Genomic DNA, 17,159 nt, shown 5'->3' on the forward strand with positions numbered 1-17,159 from the left:
AGTTTCACGTCCTAACCAAAATGTTGTAGGTACCAAATGGGTATTCCACAACAAGCAAGATGAGCATGGTGTGGTGACAAGGAACAAAGCCCAACTTGTAGCCAAGGGATATTCACAAGTCGAAGGTTTGGATTTCGATGAAACTTATGCACCCATAGTTAGGCTTGAGTCAATTCGCATATTACTTACCTATGCTACTTACCATGGCTTTAAGCTTTATCAAATGGACGTGAAAAGTGCCTTCCTTAATGGTATGAATGCCTAAGAGGTTTTCTTATGACTAATGGCTTCAAAGTCGGTAAAGCTGATCCTACTCTCTTTACTAAACCTATTGCAAAAGATTTGTTTGTATGCCAAATTTATGTTGATGATATCATATTTGGGTCTACTAACAAGTCTACTTGTGAAGAGTTTAGTAGGATCATGATACACAAATTTGAGATGTCTATGATGGGGGAGTTGAAGTGTTTTCTAGGATTTCAAGTCAAGCAACTCCAGGACGGCACCTTCATCAGCCAAACAAAGTACATTCAAAACATACTTAACAAGTTTGGAATGAAGGATGCCAAGCCCATCAAGACATCCATGGGAACAAATGGGCATCTCGACACGGGAGGTAAATCCGTAGATCAAAAGGTATACCGGTCGATGATAGGATCTTTACTCTATTTATGTGCATCTCGACCGGATATTATGCTTTCCGTATGCATGTGTGCAAGGTTCCAAGCCGATCCTAAGAAAGTTCACCTTAGGGCCGTGAAAAGAATCATGAGATATTTAGTTTATACTCCTAAGTTTGGACTTTGGTACCCCAACAGATCCACCTTTGATTTAATAGGATATTCAGATGCCGATTGGGTAGGGTGTAAAATCGATAGGAAGAGCACATTAGGGACTTACCAGTTTCTAGGGAGATCTCTGGTGTCTTGGGCTTCAAAGAAACAAAACTCAGTAGCTCTTTCTACTGCCAAAGCCGAGTATATTGCCGCAGGACATTGTTGTGCGCAATTACTTTGGATGTGGCAAACCCTCAGGGACTATGGCTACAAATTGAGAAAAGTCCCTCTCCTATGTGACAATGAGAGTGCAATCCGCATGGCGGATAATCCCAATGAACACAGCCGCACTAAGCACATAGACATTCGGTATCACTTTTTGAGCGATCACCAGTAAAGGGGGAATATCGAGATAGCTTATGTTAGCACCAAATAACAATTAGCCGATATCTTTACCAAACCATTAGATGAGAAAACCTTTTGCAAACTTAGGAATGAGCTAAATATTCTTGATTCTAGAAATTTTGATTGAAACATTGCACACATAGCTCATTTATATACCTTTGATCATATCTCTTTCATGACTACAATTAATGTGCTTTCAAGTGTATTTTATGCTAAGTCGTAGATTGAAAGGGAAATGGAGTCTTCGACGAAGACAAGGCTTCCACTCCACTCTAACGGTATCACTTACCCTTCGTCGTCACTACACATCACTCTCAAATTGGTATAATCTTTCACTCATATTTACTTACTAGGTGAGTACCCGTGCGTTGCAACGGGAACATATAATAACATAATAACTTATATACAAAATGTGTCTTATATTGTTATAAAAAATATTTCATAATCCATTTGTAATCCTAGCCATACATAAATTTTGTTATTTTAATTTAGCTGTTTCACTACTCCATTGCAACCATCAGTATCATGCAGACTTCGATATATGCCACGATTTGCATGGTCTCATCATTGAAGAGCACGTGTCACACCTGCCGGTAGAAGTTCCCTCGTACATTGTCAGTCATCAGGTACGCACCACCATACACGCTTGTTTAAACAAAAAAACAAGTGTATGTGTTTGCGAAGAGAATTAAAGGCAGACCGGCACAAAAGCTACCCCGACGATGGCGAGTGGTCATTGTTGTCGGTCCTCCTCTGCGTCACCTCTGGTGCCAAGATGACACCATAGTTCTTGATATATTAGTCGTCGAACGCACACGACATGGCGAGTACCGATGACTCTTGGCTGGGCTGCCAAACGAAGTGCACCCCGGGCTCATCAGCGAGGTAGTACACCTAGCCGTTGCACCACCGGATGTGTTACTCCTCTACATAAATCTTGTTCGAGGACACTCACACAACGTCAGCAACGACCGTCGTCCCAGCGCACAAGAATTCATGGCCAGTCAGTAGTGACTTACGTGGGAGGTTGAGCTTCAGGTGGATGATGAGTTGGACGGTGTGACGGCGCCGTTGTCGGATGCGGTGCACAGAACAACCCGAGAGTCGTCGGCGCTGGCGACGACCATGAGGTCCCCCTATTTGAAGATGGACAGCGCGGTGTAGCCGCTCTGGACCGCGTCCAAGCGGTGGCTGCGTCGGAGCTTGCCGAACACAGCGACGCATGCGGTTACATAGTACTGCTTCCAGAGGTCGAACTGGCAGTCGCCAAACTTCTTTTCGTCGTCGATGAGCGACGCCAACGCGAGCCATGGAAGACTCTTTTTGGTGTTGGTTTATCTTTGGTGTTGGTTTATGAAAATGACTCACAAGTCAGAGCCATGGAAAAATATTACGGAAAATAAATGTCACACATATAAAAAAGAATTTAAGTTGAAAACATTATTCAAACAAAAGAAATTGCATGCAAGACTCTTTTTTAAATACTACTCCCTCCATCCAAAAATATAATTCAGGAATCTCGTTAATAATTATCTATTACTACACATTGTGCAAAGGTAGCAGGTAGGCTTTGTGAGAGATGTAGTATATATTTTTAATGTAACAAATATTGACATAAACACACATGTGGTGTAGTGGTAGCTATGAGCACATTTGCTTGAGAGGTCGCAGGTTCAAATCCCATTGGAGCCACATTTGTGGTTTTTTTAATTTAATTTTAGCTAGGCGTGGGATGCGCGTGGGAATGGGAATGAGATTTGCAACACCGGCAGAACATGGGAATGGGAATGGGCTTTGCAGGGAGGGGAGAATGAGAAAGACAGTGCGGGAATGGGAATGGGAATGGCAGAACACGCAATGGCAGCCTACCCCTTACCGCCTTAATAAGTAGTAGAGATACCAATGGGGAGAAAATAAAAAGGGCTCTTAACGTCTCCGTTTTTGGCGATTAATGCCAAAGGGGGAGAAATATTAAGCTCAAAGCAAAATGACCGCACCACCGATTTCAAAAATTTGAGTTATTTACAAAACTTTGTTTTTTCCAATTGTTATCTTGTGATAAGCAATTTCTTCAAATGGTATGATACTTTCAATTGATATATTTTCAAAAATAGCATCTAAATATACTTCCAATTGGTATCTATTAAAACCCTCTTGAAAGCTAAGATGAGAATTTCATTCAGGGGAAGTTTTCGTTTAGTCAAAGGAAAAGCATTTGAAACAGGTGAGAAATTTCAGATCTTGAAAATGCTTCTCGCAATCTTATTCATATACCTTTGACTATTTGCAAAAGACTTTGAAAAGAATTTCCAAAAAAGAATTTGCAAAAACAAAACAAGTGGTGCAAGCGTGGTCCAAAATGTTAAATAAATGAAAGCAATCCATGCATATCTAGTGAAATTATAAATTGGTTTAATTCCAAGTAACCTATGCACTTACCTTATGCGAACTAGTTCAATTCTGCACTTATATATTTGCTTTGGTTTGTGTTGGCATCAATCACCAAAAAGGGGGAGATTGAAAGGGAAATAGGGTTTAACCTTTTCCTATAAATAATTTTGGTGGTTGAATGCCCAACACAAATATTGGACTAACTAGTTTGCTCTAGAATACATGTTCTACAAGTGCATAAAGGTTCAATGCAAACCAATAAGATATTGAAGAAAGGGTTCAAATACAAAGGAGCAAAGAAACCAAGAGTGCCCTGGTCTGGCGCACCGGATAGTGTCCGGTGCACCAGGGCCGTACAACGTCTAACTCTCCACTCTCGGGTTTCTCAGGGCGCGCTCCGCTATAATTCACCGGACTATCCGGTGTGCCACCGGACTGTCCGGTGCACCAGCAGAGCAACGACTCTTTCGCGCAACGGTCGACTGCAAAAGCTAAAGAATCAGATGAACAGTGAAGAACAGTGCGCGCAGAGTCAGAGCCGTCCGTCAGATGCGCATCGGACACTGAATAGTGCATGTCCAGTGCCACTAGAGGACAAAGCCTCCAACGGTCAAAAGCTCCCAAACCCTAACGGTTGGGTGACGTGGCTGGCGCACCAAACAGTGTCCGGTGGTGCACCGGACTATCCGGTGCGCCCATCGACAGCAGCCATCCCCAACGACTATGTGGTGGTTGAGGGCTATAAATACCCCCCAACCACCACCTCTCCAAGCATCCAAGTTTTCAGCACTTCACATTCAATACAAGAGCTAGTGGATTTACTCCTAGACACAATTCAATAGAATCAAAGCCTCTCAAAGTCCCAAATCCACTCCAAACACCTAGTGACTTGAGAGAGTGTTTTGTTCGAGTTCTTTGCGCTCTTGTTTCTTGGATCGCTTTCTTCTTCCTCATTCTTGTTCTCAAAGTGACTTGTAATCAAAGCAAGAGACACCAAGTGTGTGGTGGTCCTTGTGGGGTCTAAGTGACCCATTTGATTAAGGAGAAAGCTCACTTGGTCTAAGTGACCGTTTGAGAGAGAGAAAGGGTTGAAAGAGACCCAGTCTTTTTTACCACCTCAACGAGGACTAGGTTCTTTAGAACCGAACCTCGGTAAAACAAATCATCGTGTTCATCCGCTTTATTTGTTGGTTGATTTGTTTTCCCCTCTCTCCCGGACTTGATATTTGTTCTAACGCTAACCCCGTCTTGTAGTGTGTGTTTAAAGTTGTAAATTTCAGATTCCGCCTATCCACCCCCCTCTAGGCGACTTTCACCTATACTATGGTACATCCCACTAAGGTTAGAATACCAAAACAACAGAAGGAGAGGAAGTTTTCATACCTTGGCCTCTTATCAACTTCATCTTACTTTAGTTGAATAGTATCCTTTAAGCTTGTGATTTATCCAATTTAAAACAAGCACCATCTCTTAACATAGATTTTCTATGGATAAACTCAACAAGAGATGACATTAGTAGCACAAGCACTAGTTTTTTTATTTAGCAACCCTTTATATGAGGAAGGCAAGCGAGTTGCTAAAATAGAGAAACCTCATAATGTGGACTAAATTTGCCTTGAACCCTGTTGCACAATATATTTTGAATGACATGGATAATATGCATGGTTATTCAATGAAGTCTAAAGGGCTGACTTAATCCAGATTATGGTGATTGTCTAATATAGAAGAATCAAATCCAAATTAATTAGAGAGAGATAATACATCACATAGTTTTGGATTGTTGACCATATGATAATATTCATTCATCTTCCAATTGGACCTTTATTTCATAATCAACAACCGATATATATCCTCAAGTGCTTCTTTTTCCTTAGTGGCTACACAAGTCACAAAAGAGATAAGATTTAAAAATAATATACACTTGAGATTTAGTTGTTATCACCCTTGCTACTATCTCCAAATATGATTTATACATTCATTATCGAGCACCCAACTTGATCCATTTAAGGAGTGATCCTGCAAAACAAGTTTAAGCTTCATATCTTGGTACCCAATTTGAATTGGGTCCTTTGAGATTAGTAGTAAGAGCCTTGAGTACCCACACAATCCTTATTGTGGCCTTTCTCTTTGTGTAGGCACCCACATATACTTGACAACCATCTTACATGGTTTCAAGTCAATATTTAATCACACAGATAAAAGCTAGAGTTAAGAATAGGAGCCTTTTCTCCTTTTCTTGATACATCATTGTGTTGCCTTCTTGATGATGAACCTAGCTTGACCTTGGGTGCACCTAGCTTATCAAGGTCAGTCGCACAACCATTCATATCATAAAGACAAGTTATGCATGGTTTATTTACAACTTAGCGATCCAATTCAATGTGAAGTATATGGATACCGATTGAGGTAGATTTCTAAGACATCAAAATATGGGTTTACAAAATTTAGAGAGTATGGATCGCTAATTGTACCATTTACAGTTTAAAAATCATATCCATGTTACATACATCATGTTCGAGGACACTCACACAACGTCAGTAATGACCATCGTCCCAGCGCACAAGAATTCATGGCCGATCAGTAGCGACTTATATGGCAGGTTAGGTTTCAGTTGGACGATGAGCTGGACGGCGTGATGGCGCCGTTGTTGGATGTGTTGTCCAGAACAACCCGAGAGTCACCGACGTTGACAATGACCATGAGGTCTTCTTGCTCGACGATGGACAACACGATGCAGCCGCTCTGGACCGCGTCCAAGCGGCGGTTGCGTCGGAGCTTATCATGCACAACGGCTCATGCGGCCACGTAAGACTGCTTCCAGAGGTCGAACTGGCAGTCGCCAAGCTTCTTCTAGTCGTCGATGAGCGACGCCAACGCGAGCGCCTCCTGCTAGTGGTGTTTGTTCGGGATTTCCAAGCAAGAAACATGGATTCATCCTTGACGATGGTTTATAAAAATGACTCACAAGTCAGATCTATGGAAAAATATTGTGGAGAATAAATGCTACACATACAAAAAAGGAATTTAAGTTGAAAATATTATTCAAACAAAAGAAATTGCACGCAAGACTCTTTTTTAAATAGGGAAATTTGGATCCATACCATTAAAAGATCACCACTTTGGATCCATACCATTACTATCTCACTTACATGTGGGTCCACATGAGTCAATGACATGTGGGGTCCATGGTATATATCTAAAGTTTGGATCTTTTAATGGTATAGATCCAATTGTTCCTTTTAAATACTACTCCCTCCTTCCAAAAATATAATTTAAGAATCTCGGTGATACTTATCTACTACTACACATTGTGCAAGGGTAGTAGGTGGGCTTGGGTAGAGATGTAGTAGATGTTTTTCCTGTCATAGATGTAAACATAAACACATATGTGGTGTAGCGGTATCTACTACTTGCATTTGTGTGATAGGTCGCGGGTCAAATCCCCTTGGGATCATTTTGTGTTTTTTAGCTACACATGGACTGTACGTGGAAATGAGAATGGACTTTACGGAGAGAGGGGAAATGAGAAAGACATAACAGGGAATGATGACAATAACAGACTAGCTAGACGTGTCTTGTACGTGAGAATGAGAATGAACTTTACGGAGGGAGAACATGAAACGCAGAAGGACAGCAAAATTCCGAAACAACCCCTCACTCAGCCCGTTCTCTTTTCCCCCACCCCATCAACACAATTTACCCTTCGTCTTCCCGCTTCCAGCGCACCCCCATCTTGAGTCTCGCCGCCGCAAGCTTGTGTAAGGTGTAACCCTAACCCTAAAACACTTACCTTCGCCTCCAGCACCACGCTTCCATGGAGGGGCGCGGAGGCTAAGTATAGCCAACCTCTACACCATATCCCCATGGATTGAGCGGATTCCCAAGGCATGGGTACAAACCCTCACCTGCAAGAGCTGGCCGCTTCGGCGGTGGCGGCTTCTGAACCACCACCGCGGGCGCGCGTGGTGCGGATCCTAGTGCACGATGCTGACGCCACCGATTCGTCCTCCAGCGAGGATGAGGCACCGCCACTTCTTCCTCGGCGGAGGTCGAGGGGTGGTAGCAGCAGCCTGAGCGTGAGGCGCCGTGTTATGGAACCGGCTGGGGCAAGCTCGGCCGTTCGGTTCCGTGGCGTCCGTCGTAGGCCGTGGGGGCGCTGGGCTGCGGAGATCCGCGAGCCGCACAACCGCCGCAGACTGTGGCTCGGCACCTTCGACACCGCTGAGGAGGCTGCCAACGCCTACGACGCTGCGAACATCCGCTTCCGCGGTGTCAGCGCCACTACCAACTTCCCTGCGGCCCGCTACTCGCCCCCTCCAAAGCCAGCGAAGCCTATCATCTCGCTGACTCCTGAACCCGGAAAGGTGATCACCTTGCCACCGGTACCTGTGAAGCCAACCTTCCCTGTTCAGGTGAAGGAAGTGGGTGGGAGCTGGGGCGGCCTGGTCAAGGGAGCTAGGTCGGAGGTCAAGGCGTTTGCACCGAAGCCAGTATGGAAGATGATCCCCAGGGTGCACCAGAAGTTTCCGGGTTGTGCCGATGGCTCTGGCCTGCGTGCCGTCCATGCTGCCTCCATCTACGTGGAGGAGGTTGGCGGTGGCTGATGGTCCAAGTATCTGCAATTACTATCGCTAGAGGTTTTATTGTCTATCTCCATGGCATCATTATAACCTGGTACTGTATTATTTTGGTTAGTGTTAAACTGTTGATGTGGAAACCTATGACTCTTGCTGTGTTATGATCGGTGGTAATATAATGTGTATATGGTGACATTTGGTAATATGTTCCTGATCTATGTGATGCAATGTGCTGTGCTTTGATTGTGGGATCAAACCTGTCATATAGTAGTACAATCTAGATCCTTTCACATGAACAGTGATACCTAGATGTATTTGATGGTTATTTCAGTTGAATTATTTGTCTGGTGCGTGTGTGTCAGGTTCACGGTATATTTGTTTGGTAATTATAATATACATGTCCTGTCGTATCTCTGCATGTTCATGTAACCATGATGTGATTGTTCTTCTTACACTCAAATGGCTTTTAGAACTTTTGTTTCTTGGTGTCATGTTCGGATTATACCTCGTGTTCAATCATTACTTCCTAGTAGTTGCATATTTACATTAACAAAATGTTCTGCTACTCTGGTCTCTTTTTGTTTGACATAGTTTCTCTTGCATTCAATGGCTTCCTTGTCCATATTATCACTTGTGTTCAGTCATTACTTCCTAGTATTTGCATCTTTATATTAATAATGTTCTGCTATTTCTAGCCTCTCTTTTTTTTGGCGGGTGTCTGTAAACTCGTAGCCTCTTTATTTGGTAGATGTCTGTGTTACAGATTTGGCAGATGTCGGATAATGTTCTGCTACTCCTAAGTCTCTTTTTGTTCGGTAGGTTTCTGTGTTACAGATTTGGCAGGTGTCTGTGTTACGGATCACTTCTGATGGTTGAATGAATAATCTGCCTAAACCTTCTATTTGGTACATGTTCACTTTGTGGTATATGAAGAATCCTAAGCAAATTGCATCTTATGTTATGGTTATTTAAATTTCAGTATATGGTTGAATGAATGAATTATATTTTACTTCTTAATTGTCATTGATTCTTAATTAGTATGCTATAGTTCTTCTCTTGAGTTACCCATGGAGTGTGATTCGATTTCTTATGATTCAAGCGCCGAACAGAACAGAAACCTCAGCAGGCAAATTTCTGGCCAGCTGAGCACGCTACAGTCTGCATAATGGGTTGCGAGGCCTGACACTAGCAAAGAAGAAAATGTTGCCATGACACAAGGTCTTCCAGAGCCAACCAATGCCGTTGCATACCAGCCATTGTTATCGTCCTCAGAGCGCCGGTGCATTCATGTGATGTGCCCTAGGAGGCCAACAACATCTCTCAGGCTAATCGATTGGAGCCAACAACATCTCTCCGTGAATGAATCGTCTCGAAACGTGCTGAAAAGGACTGAAACTGCTCCAATAATGTGGATCGTACAGTGAACGAAGGATGGTATCCTGTGAACAACTAGGTGTACTTAATTTGAAAGTGTGCTAAGCAGTTGACCTTTTAGTCAAAGTTTTGCTAGGCGCTAGGCGGAATCTAGGCGATGACCCTTAGCCTAGGGACTAGTCCAGCCTAGGCAATGCTAGGCGTTTTTCTAGGCGTTTTGCCAACTTATATAATAATATATACATTTATAGATAAAAAATAGGGAAGGACCAGTAGACATACAACCAGACATACAACCGTGTAGGAGAGAAGCAAGCAGTGGGAGAGAAGCAAACATGAGAGGAGAGAAGCAGGGGAGAGAAGCAGGGGTCCAGCGTCCGGTAGGGGTCCGGCGTCAGCCGTGCTGGAGAGAAGCTGCAGCCGCGTCTTCGGCGTCCGGTGGAGCTGCAGCCGCGTCTCTGGCGTCAACCGTGCAGGAGAGAAGGGAGAAGCAAGCGTCGAAAGGGGAAGAACTGAAGAAGCAAGCAGGCACTTTTCAACCGCAAACCCTAGACCCTATCCCGCGCGCGCCACCCTTTTCCCTCCCACGCGCGCGTCACATTTTTCCCTCCCGCACGCGCCGCATTTTTCCCTCCCGCGCGCGCGCCCCTTTCCCGCGCGCTATTTCCCGCTCGCGTGCGCGGCGCGCGCGTAGCTCGCCTAAGCGCCGCCTGAGCTCCTGGGCGCCGCTGAGTCGCTGCGGAATCGCCGCCCGGCGCCGCCTAGGCGCTCCAATCGCCTAGGGGCCCGCCTACCCCCCTAGTCCAGGCGGGAGGCCGTAGCCTAGAGACTAGGCGCGCCTAGGCGCGTCGTAGGCGACGATTTTCAAAACCCTGCTTTTAGTCCTTTTAAGATAGAAAATGAGCATAGGGGCATATACAACCCTGAGCGCTTAGCACGGTTTTAGAGACAATTAAGATCCAACCATAAAATTCGCATACCATATAAATCTAGTCTAGGATAATTATTGACTTATAATCACGGCCTGTAGCGTTTTAGCCTCACAGATGCCACAATGCACAAAGCTATGTCCCTTATTTTTTTTTATTTTTGCAACTCCATAATGTTAAAAAGGTTATAATACAATGTCAATAAAAGACCTAAAGCTCACATACTCAGCAGGCCTCTCTAGCTAGTTTACCATGCAGTTTGCAGGTTGCAGCTCACCAACATACTAGGGTTAACCGTCAATAACAAATAGAACGAATGTTCTAGACCATACAACAACCAACGCCGGATCCAACCAAGGGTCCGCGACTATCTCATCTCATCTCATCTTTCCCCTGTCCGGAGGTGAAAGCTAGCAGAAGATACCGGACTCCGCCAGCGAAGGCGCATGGCCTTCCTTCACGCATGCCCATGGCGTTCCCATGACGACGGGGCCAGATATGGGAGCATAGTTGTTTTCTCTACTGTCCTGTTTTCGCACGCTTCATGCCACCGTTGCTGAATGGAGAGACACTCCCAGGATGAGGGCTGTCCTCTCTCAGGGTTGAGTTCAGCATTGCCAGCTCCCTGAGCTGCTGCCTTTTGTAGAGATCTTGGGACTCGTCCTGCAGCAGAGACCAATATCATCTTTGCAAGTCGTGTGCGCACGTAAATATATAGAATTTTCCAATGATTGAAAAGCGATTTTACACATGTTCCAGTGAGCAACAGGAAGGGGTGTCATACAATAATCTAGCAGATATAGATATATGATGATGATGCGCATACAGAGTAATTGAATTCATACAAATCAGAAATCACTCACCACTGGTTTAAGCAATTCTTCTATAATCTCCTGTGCTTGTCTCAGCCTTGCATCGATGATACTGGCAGGGAACTCGGCCTCTATCAAGATATGCAGCGGATCACTCAGGTGCTCATAGCCCGGTTTTCCTCGTAGTTTGTCCTCCTTGAAAAATCATGAAGCAGAAACAGGAAATTAATAGGAAAAAACAGAGCAATAAAACATCTGTGTGCTCAGCAGGATCAAATAGAGATAGAACAAAAACTATGCGTGGCAAGGGAATGTTAGGTAAGCCAGGCTACAAGTCCATTGCAAAATATTGTAGAAGTAATAGATTATATTGCAGAGGAACCATGAACATTTGTAGGAAAAAATACTGTTTAGACACATGGTACAAGCTTCGACCACAGCATTACAAGTTCAAGAAAACACATTGGGATTCAAAGGCTCCCGATCAACATATTTGCCTGAGAGTTAAATAAGAGCAACGTGACTTTAATTTGGCGAATGTAAAAAAGGAACAGAAACTTCTCTTACCTTCCCTGAATCTTTGATGGAACCCTTTCCTCTAATGAAAACACGACACCCAGTGGATGCTTCTACTCGCTTTAGAGAATTACCTCTAGGTCCTAAAATGCGCCCCACAAAATTGAACTGGGAAAGAAGAGAAGAATATATCAACAAAAAAAAAATTAAAACAGCTCAATGGTTCTTTTGTGTGAACTTCAAGAGAAACTGCACAAGTTGGAGGGCATACATTCGGATAAGAATCAACTGGAACCTCCAGACGAAGAATCTTCTTTACAACATGGGAGCTAGGACTTGGGGGTGCTCCTTGCCAGTCCATGCTGGTTCCTTGAGGAAAACCTAATCTCTTTTGAATTGTTCATAAAGGCAAAAGCATATATACATCATCAGTGTTTGTGACAACACACACACACACATGCGCATTAACGCATGGGAACATGAATGCCAGTGCATCTTGAATGTACTTTTCATATTAATTCATCATGACTCTGAAATAGCATTGCCAGTTACAAGAAGATATGTGGTTTATCAATGTTAAGGGACAGAACTCCCAGAGGAAAAGGCACATCCATCTGTGTATGAAGTACAGAAGAGTCACCCACTTGATTTCAAATATATTCTTTAGTGTTACCTCTTGTAGTCCGCTCCAAGGACTGAACCCATTGCCAGGGAGATTAGCTCTAGGGTTTGGAGAAGACATTGGACTAGGACTTCTAAACCGATGCCTGTCGAAATCGCCAAATCCATGGTTGTGCACAATGCTTGATACCCGCATAATCTCTGGGTGTACAACAAAGGTTAGAACTCAGAAAAATGATCTCTGGGTGTACAGCAAAGGTCAGAACTCAGAAGATCACTTCATTTATATAATAAGAAATAGATAAGTCGTTGATTAGAACCAGGCTAACAGTAACGTAAGTCTGAAGATGACACTCCCACTACACCATGAGAATCAACAAGGAAAAAAATATCAGCAAATACCAAGACATGCGCATTGATATAAATCACCTTATTATGCCTGCAATATACATACAGCTAGCCACTTAGCTTTACGGAAAATTATTTTTACAAGATGGTGCAACCAAACAACACCGAAGTCAATCAATGGACTCTTGATCAGTCAGTGCATTATTCAATCTACAATGTCAAATAAAGGGAACTCCCTAAAACACTGGTCTGGTATTATACATTGAACACAAAGAGTAGAATCAGCTGATAGAGCACACTTACCCAACCAAGAAAAAAAAATGGCACTTGAATGCAAAAACAAAGGCTCCAACATTTCCAGTATCCGCAACAGGGAAAAAAACCGTAATAGGTCAGAAATTTTGTTTCCAATAATTAAAGTAGTTATGTGTATGCTGTGTGATATGTGTTTCACCCTCTTGCCGGTAATGTACAAACTGGAAAACGTATGGTGATCAGCAGCAGAACATCTAACACTTGCACAATACCGGAGTCCGGAGCTTTATCATTGCTTTTGTGTGCTTCTGTTAAAGACCAGCTACAATCTCTGAAGCATACGAAACATCAATGGACCATAAGACGCGACTGTTTTCGACCAAGAAGTTGACCTCAACCGTCAACATTATAGATAGATTATAACAGTCAGATCGATCGTCAAGGTGGCATTATCTCCCAGAAATAACCCATGGATTAAGCGTCGGAATACAAATCTAAACCAACGAAACATGAGGAATCGTGAGGATCAGATATCACAAGCATAGAAGGTAGGTAGAATCGAATATTCCAATGTCATCCAAACTGAGTACTCATCCAAGCATTGGGTGTGGGGGCATGGCATCAGTCCCGAATCCACGATTGCAGACGAAGATGTCACTGTCGTGACCAAAGAAAACAACAAGGCGAGGCGCGGAGATCAAAGGGTCTCTCACCTTGGCTCAGCAGCTTGTTGCATACGGGCAGCACCTGCATGAAGGGCCCCAGTTTGTGGTGTTCGGCGAGCAGCTCGGCCAGGTACTGACTGCACAAGAGAAACAACGGAAGAAGCCGATGATGTCGGGAATCGCCAAGTGCCAAAGCTATCGGCGCGCGCGGTGTCGTGAATCGATTAGACCAAGCAAGAGAAGGGGGGGCGCAAATAAAGAAGTAAAAAGAAGCAATCTTGGCATCAGTAGTCGCTGGATACGATACGACAGCGCGGAAGAGCTAGAGAAACACATGCGCGCGGCGCGGCGCGGCGCCTCTACCGTACCTATCAGCGTCCGGATTGCTTCTAATCTGAGGGGAGAGGTTTCGCGCAGGGGAGAACCCCTGGCTGTAGAGCCCCGACATGGCGAGTGAGGGCCGCAATCGAGGAGGAGGAGGAGGAGGGGGAGGAGGAGGCGAGGTGACTGAGACGGATGGATAATACGTAGCCCAGAGCCCAGGAAGGAAGTGGAGGAGATGGATGGTGTGCGCGGTGTGGCCGGGGGTGGTAGGAAAGAGAGGTAAAAAGGCTCGCTGCTTTAGGGTGCAGGTGCAGCCGCCTGCAGCAGAGCAGAGAGCAGCAGGCACCACGAGCGGTAGAGGGTTTGGTTTGGTTTGGCAGGCAGACTGCAGTCTGCAGACAGCCGCCCTGCCTGCCGCTATGGAAACCCTTTCTCTCTCCCTCTCGCTCTCTCTCCATCTCCATTCATCATGGCTGCAAGCCTGCAACACGACACCGATGGAAATCTGGATCAAAACGAAAACACATCAATAATAAACGGGAAAAAACATGAAGAGGAGGGGGGGGGGGGGGGGGGGGGGGGGGGGGGGGGGGGGGGGGGGGGGGGGGGGGGGGGGGGGGGGGGGGGGGAACGCCTCTTCCTGTCTTGTTGAGTCACGTCAGCGAGTCTATGTCTCTGCGAGTATCTCTTGAAACAACGGCACTGTTGCTAGCTAGGCTGTCCGTTTTGTCATGAGAGCAAAGCTCCAAAAAATCCCCCCCCCCCCCCCCCCCCCCCCCCAAGCTAGCTTTTCCCTGGCCGGCTGTCAAGCACACATTTATTCAGTGGTATGGGCCCTCGTCATGACTCTACACTGTATTCGTCGGATCCTAGACTTGCTCCAGCAAGCAACCAAGCAAGCAGGGCACGGGGAACCTCTTTCGTGTTACTATTTGAACCACGTACGTACGTAGGTAGAGGCCGGCGGCCCCATACGGCCATACAGAGAGAGAGAGAGAGAGAGAGAGAGAGAGAGAGAGACCGGCAAAATGCGTCGGTTGCCGGTGAGCATGGTTGCTGTCGGTGTCGGTACACGTACAGTAGCAGGGAGGGATCCTGACAGATCATCACTGGGGAGTAGCAGCAGTAGTATCAGCTTGCTGTATTAGAGTGTGGATAAAATGTACTACCCACCCAGCACACCCCTCTCGATGGAAGCCATTACTTAACTGGGGATTAGTCGAACTAGCTACCTTTCCTCGTTTGTTGCTTGCTTTTCTTCCTTCCGAACGACCGAACGGGAGGAAATGCGGGTCGGTGGACTCTAGCAGTCTAGAGCTAGCCATTTTGGTACAGTCACAGAGCGGCGGTGGACCACTGCTAGCCAACTGACAGTACCAATAGCGAAAGTGTTGTTGTGGCCACAGGAACAATAGTACTCTTTGGTTCACGAAATGTAACGTAAAAGGTAATGGTAATGGTTTACACTCGATTACTGGCGGTAACAAGTTTGAATAGTCCGGTATCAATTTTTAGTATGGTATCTGATTACGGTTGGATTAAAACAAACATTATTTAACGTTATCACTTACCCATCACGTTACAAAATATGTGAACCAGACGGTACCAATGATTAATAGCACGTAGGAGTAGTATAAAAACAGCAGTGGCGACCATATGCTTTATTATACTGTATATGTAGATGTAGGAAGAAAAGAATAGCAGCATGGATGCTCTGATCCGGGCATCAACTTTTGTGTTGGCCCTTTTTCCAGCCGCTGCTTGCCTTTACGCATCGCATCGGGCGGCCTTTCACATGCGCCCTGCAGGCTGCATGCATGCTCCGGGTTTGTGCCCATGATTCAGGACGATGAGAGAGAGAGAGAGGTGTACAGTAGTAGTATGTGCCAACAAACCGTACCGACCTGCAAACACGCAGCTGTGGCGACTCCGATCCACTAACCACGTTACTACTTCGTCATAATCGCCCTTTGTTGGGACACGATGATCCATCCGGTGGGACCCACCTATGATGACGAACGGCGCCGCGTCCGTCCTCCCTGCGAGTACATGGGACTGTCAGCTGTGTGCGTGGGTCGGCGTCGGGGATCCTGACCATTCCGGCTAGCAGGAGGAGGCCGCAGCGTCCGGAGATTCGCGACGCGTATCCCACATAGGATTCCGTCTCGGTTGGAGGGGACGGGTGGGGCGCCACATACGAGATGACAAAGATATCTACCGCGGTACGGCTATAGGTGTACATTCCAACAGCGGCCACGTACGGTGCTGCTCCAGGCGCGGCACAGTCCTCTCGCCTCGCCTCCAGCACGTTACCGGCGCCCCATTTGTTGGTGGCAAGATCGGTACACATGTGCACCACGTACGTCAGCGCAGCAGCTAAGGATGCGCGATGGACCAAACCAACGTGAACAAAAAGAAAAGAAAAGATGGGGATAATAGGAAACAAACAAATATCATATAAATAAGAAATAATCTGAGAAAGAATGGAATGTGAAAATTTAAAAGGAATATTACTTTTCTTTCTTTGGTAAAGATAGGGACACTAGCGGATACAACATACATAAAAAGAAAAAAAAAACTCAAAAAGAAAATAAAAATATGTCAGAAGTGGGATTTGAACCCACGCCCTCGTTAGAGGACCAGAACTTGAGTCTGGCGCCTTAGACCACTCGGCCATCCTGACTTTTGATGTTAATATTTTATTTCATTTATACTTATGGCAAAACTTCAATAGGAACAAATAGATGCAAGTTGATAATTGGACAGAGGCATCCAATACTGTGAGTTTTTTATGCAATGCTAGAAAACATTTTCCAGATTATAGCACAGCGCTTTGTCAATTGCACGATGAAAATTAAATCACCTTATTATGCCTGAAAGGCTGCAACCGCAGCAAATCAGCAACTGATGGAAGATCCTACCGATAACAAAAAAAAAATACCATAGCTTTAAGAAACTTATTGACCACCGCGAAAGAGGAAGCAAGATAAACTTCCTGAGTAATCCCTCTCTACTACAAATTATCTGGCACGGCGCTCGGCTTTTGAGCCAGATAACGTTTGGCACGCTCGCGCTGCGGATTGGGTGTATCTGGGTTGCTCCATGTTGGACCGGTTGTAGTGGGCTTGATGAGCAGGCCAAAATGGGCTTCATTTTGTAATGGGCT

General features: G+C 45.2%; 2 protein-coding genes and 1 non-coding gene across 3 annotated transcripts; 1 reads left to right on the forward strand and 2 right to left on the reverse strand.

Annotated features, from left to right (window-relative positions):
• The first annotated feature begins 7,316 nt into the window (after positions 1–7,316).
• LOC100282192 (uncharacterized) lies at positions 7,317–8,495 on the forward strand. The gene has a single exon (NM_001155104.1). It carries the CDS (start codon positions 7,460–7,462, stop codon positions 8,174–8,176), a length of 717 nt encoding a protein of 238 aa, NP_001148576.1. The 5' UTR covers positions 7,317–7,459; the 3' UTR covers positions 8,177–8,495.
• A 2,075-nt stretch (positions 8,496–10,570) lies between these two features.
• Positions 10,571–14,555, reverse strand: LOC118471882 (KH domain-containing protein SPIN1). Its single transcript, XM_035963739.1, has 7 exons — positions 14,038–14,555; positions 13,718–13,806; positions 12,454–12,602; positions 12,052–12,168; positions 11,832–11,948; positions 11,316–11,459; positions 10,571–11,115 (listed from the first exon to the last, which is right to left on the reverse strand). The coding sequence occupies exons 1-7, from the start codon at positions 14,115–14,117 to the stop codon at positions 10,972–10,974; spliced, it is 840 nt and encodes a 279-aa protein (XP_035819632.1). The 5' UTR covers positions 14,118–14,555; the 3' UTR covers positions 10,571–10,971.
• A 2,037-nt stretch (positions 14,556–16,592) lies between these two features.
• TRNAL-CAA (transfer RNA leucine (anticodon CAA)) lies at positions 16,593–16,676 on the reverse strand. Its single transcript has one exon. It is a non-coding gene; the product is annotated as a tRNA-Leu (tRNA).
• Positions 16,677–17,159: the final 483 nt, after the last annotated feature.

This window comes from Zea mays, unplaced genomic scaffold, assembly GCF_902167145.1.
Source record: "Zea mays cultivar B73 unplaced genomic scaffold, Zm-B73-REFERENCE-NAM-5.0 scaffold_307, whole genome shotgun sequence".
Taxonomy (NCBI): domain Eukaryota; kingdom Viridiplantae; phylum Streptophyta; class Magnoliopsida; order Poales; family Poaceae; genus Zea; species Zea mays.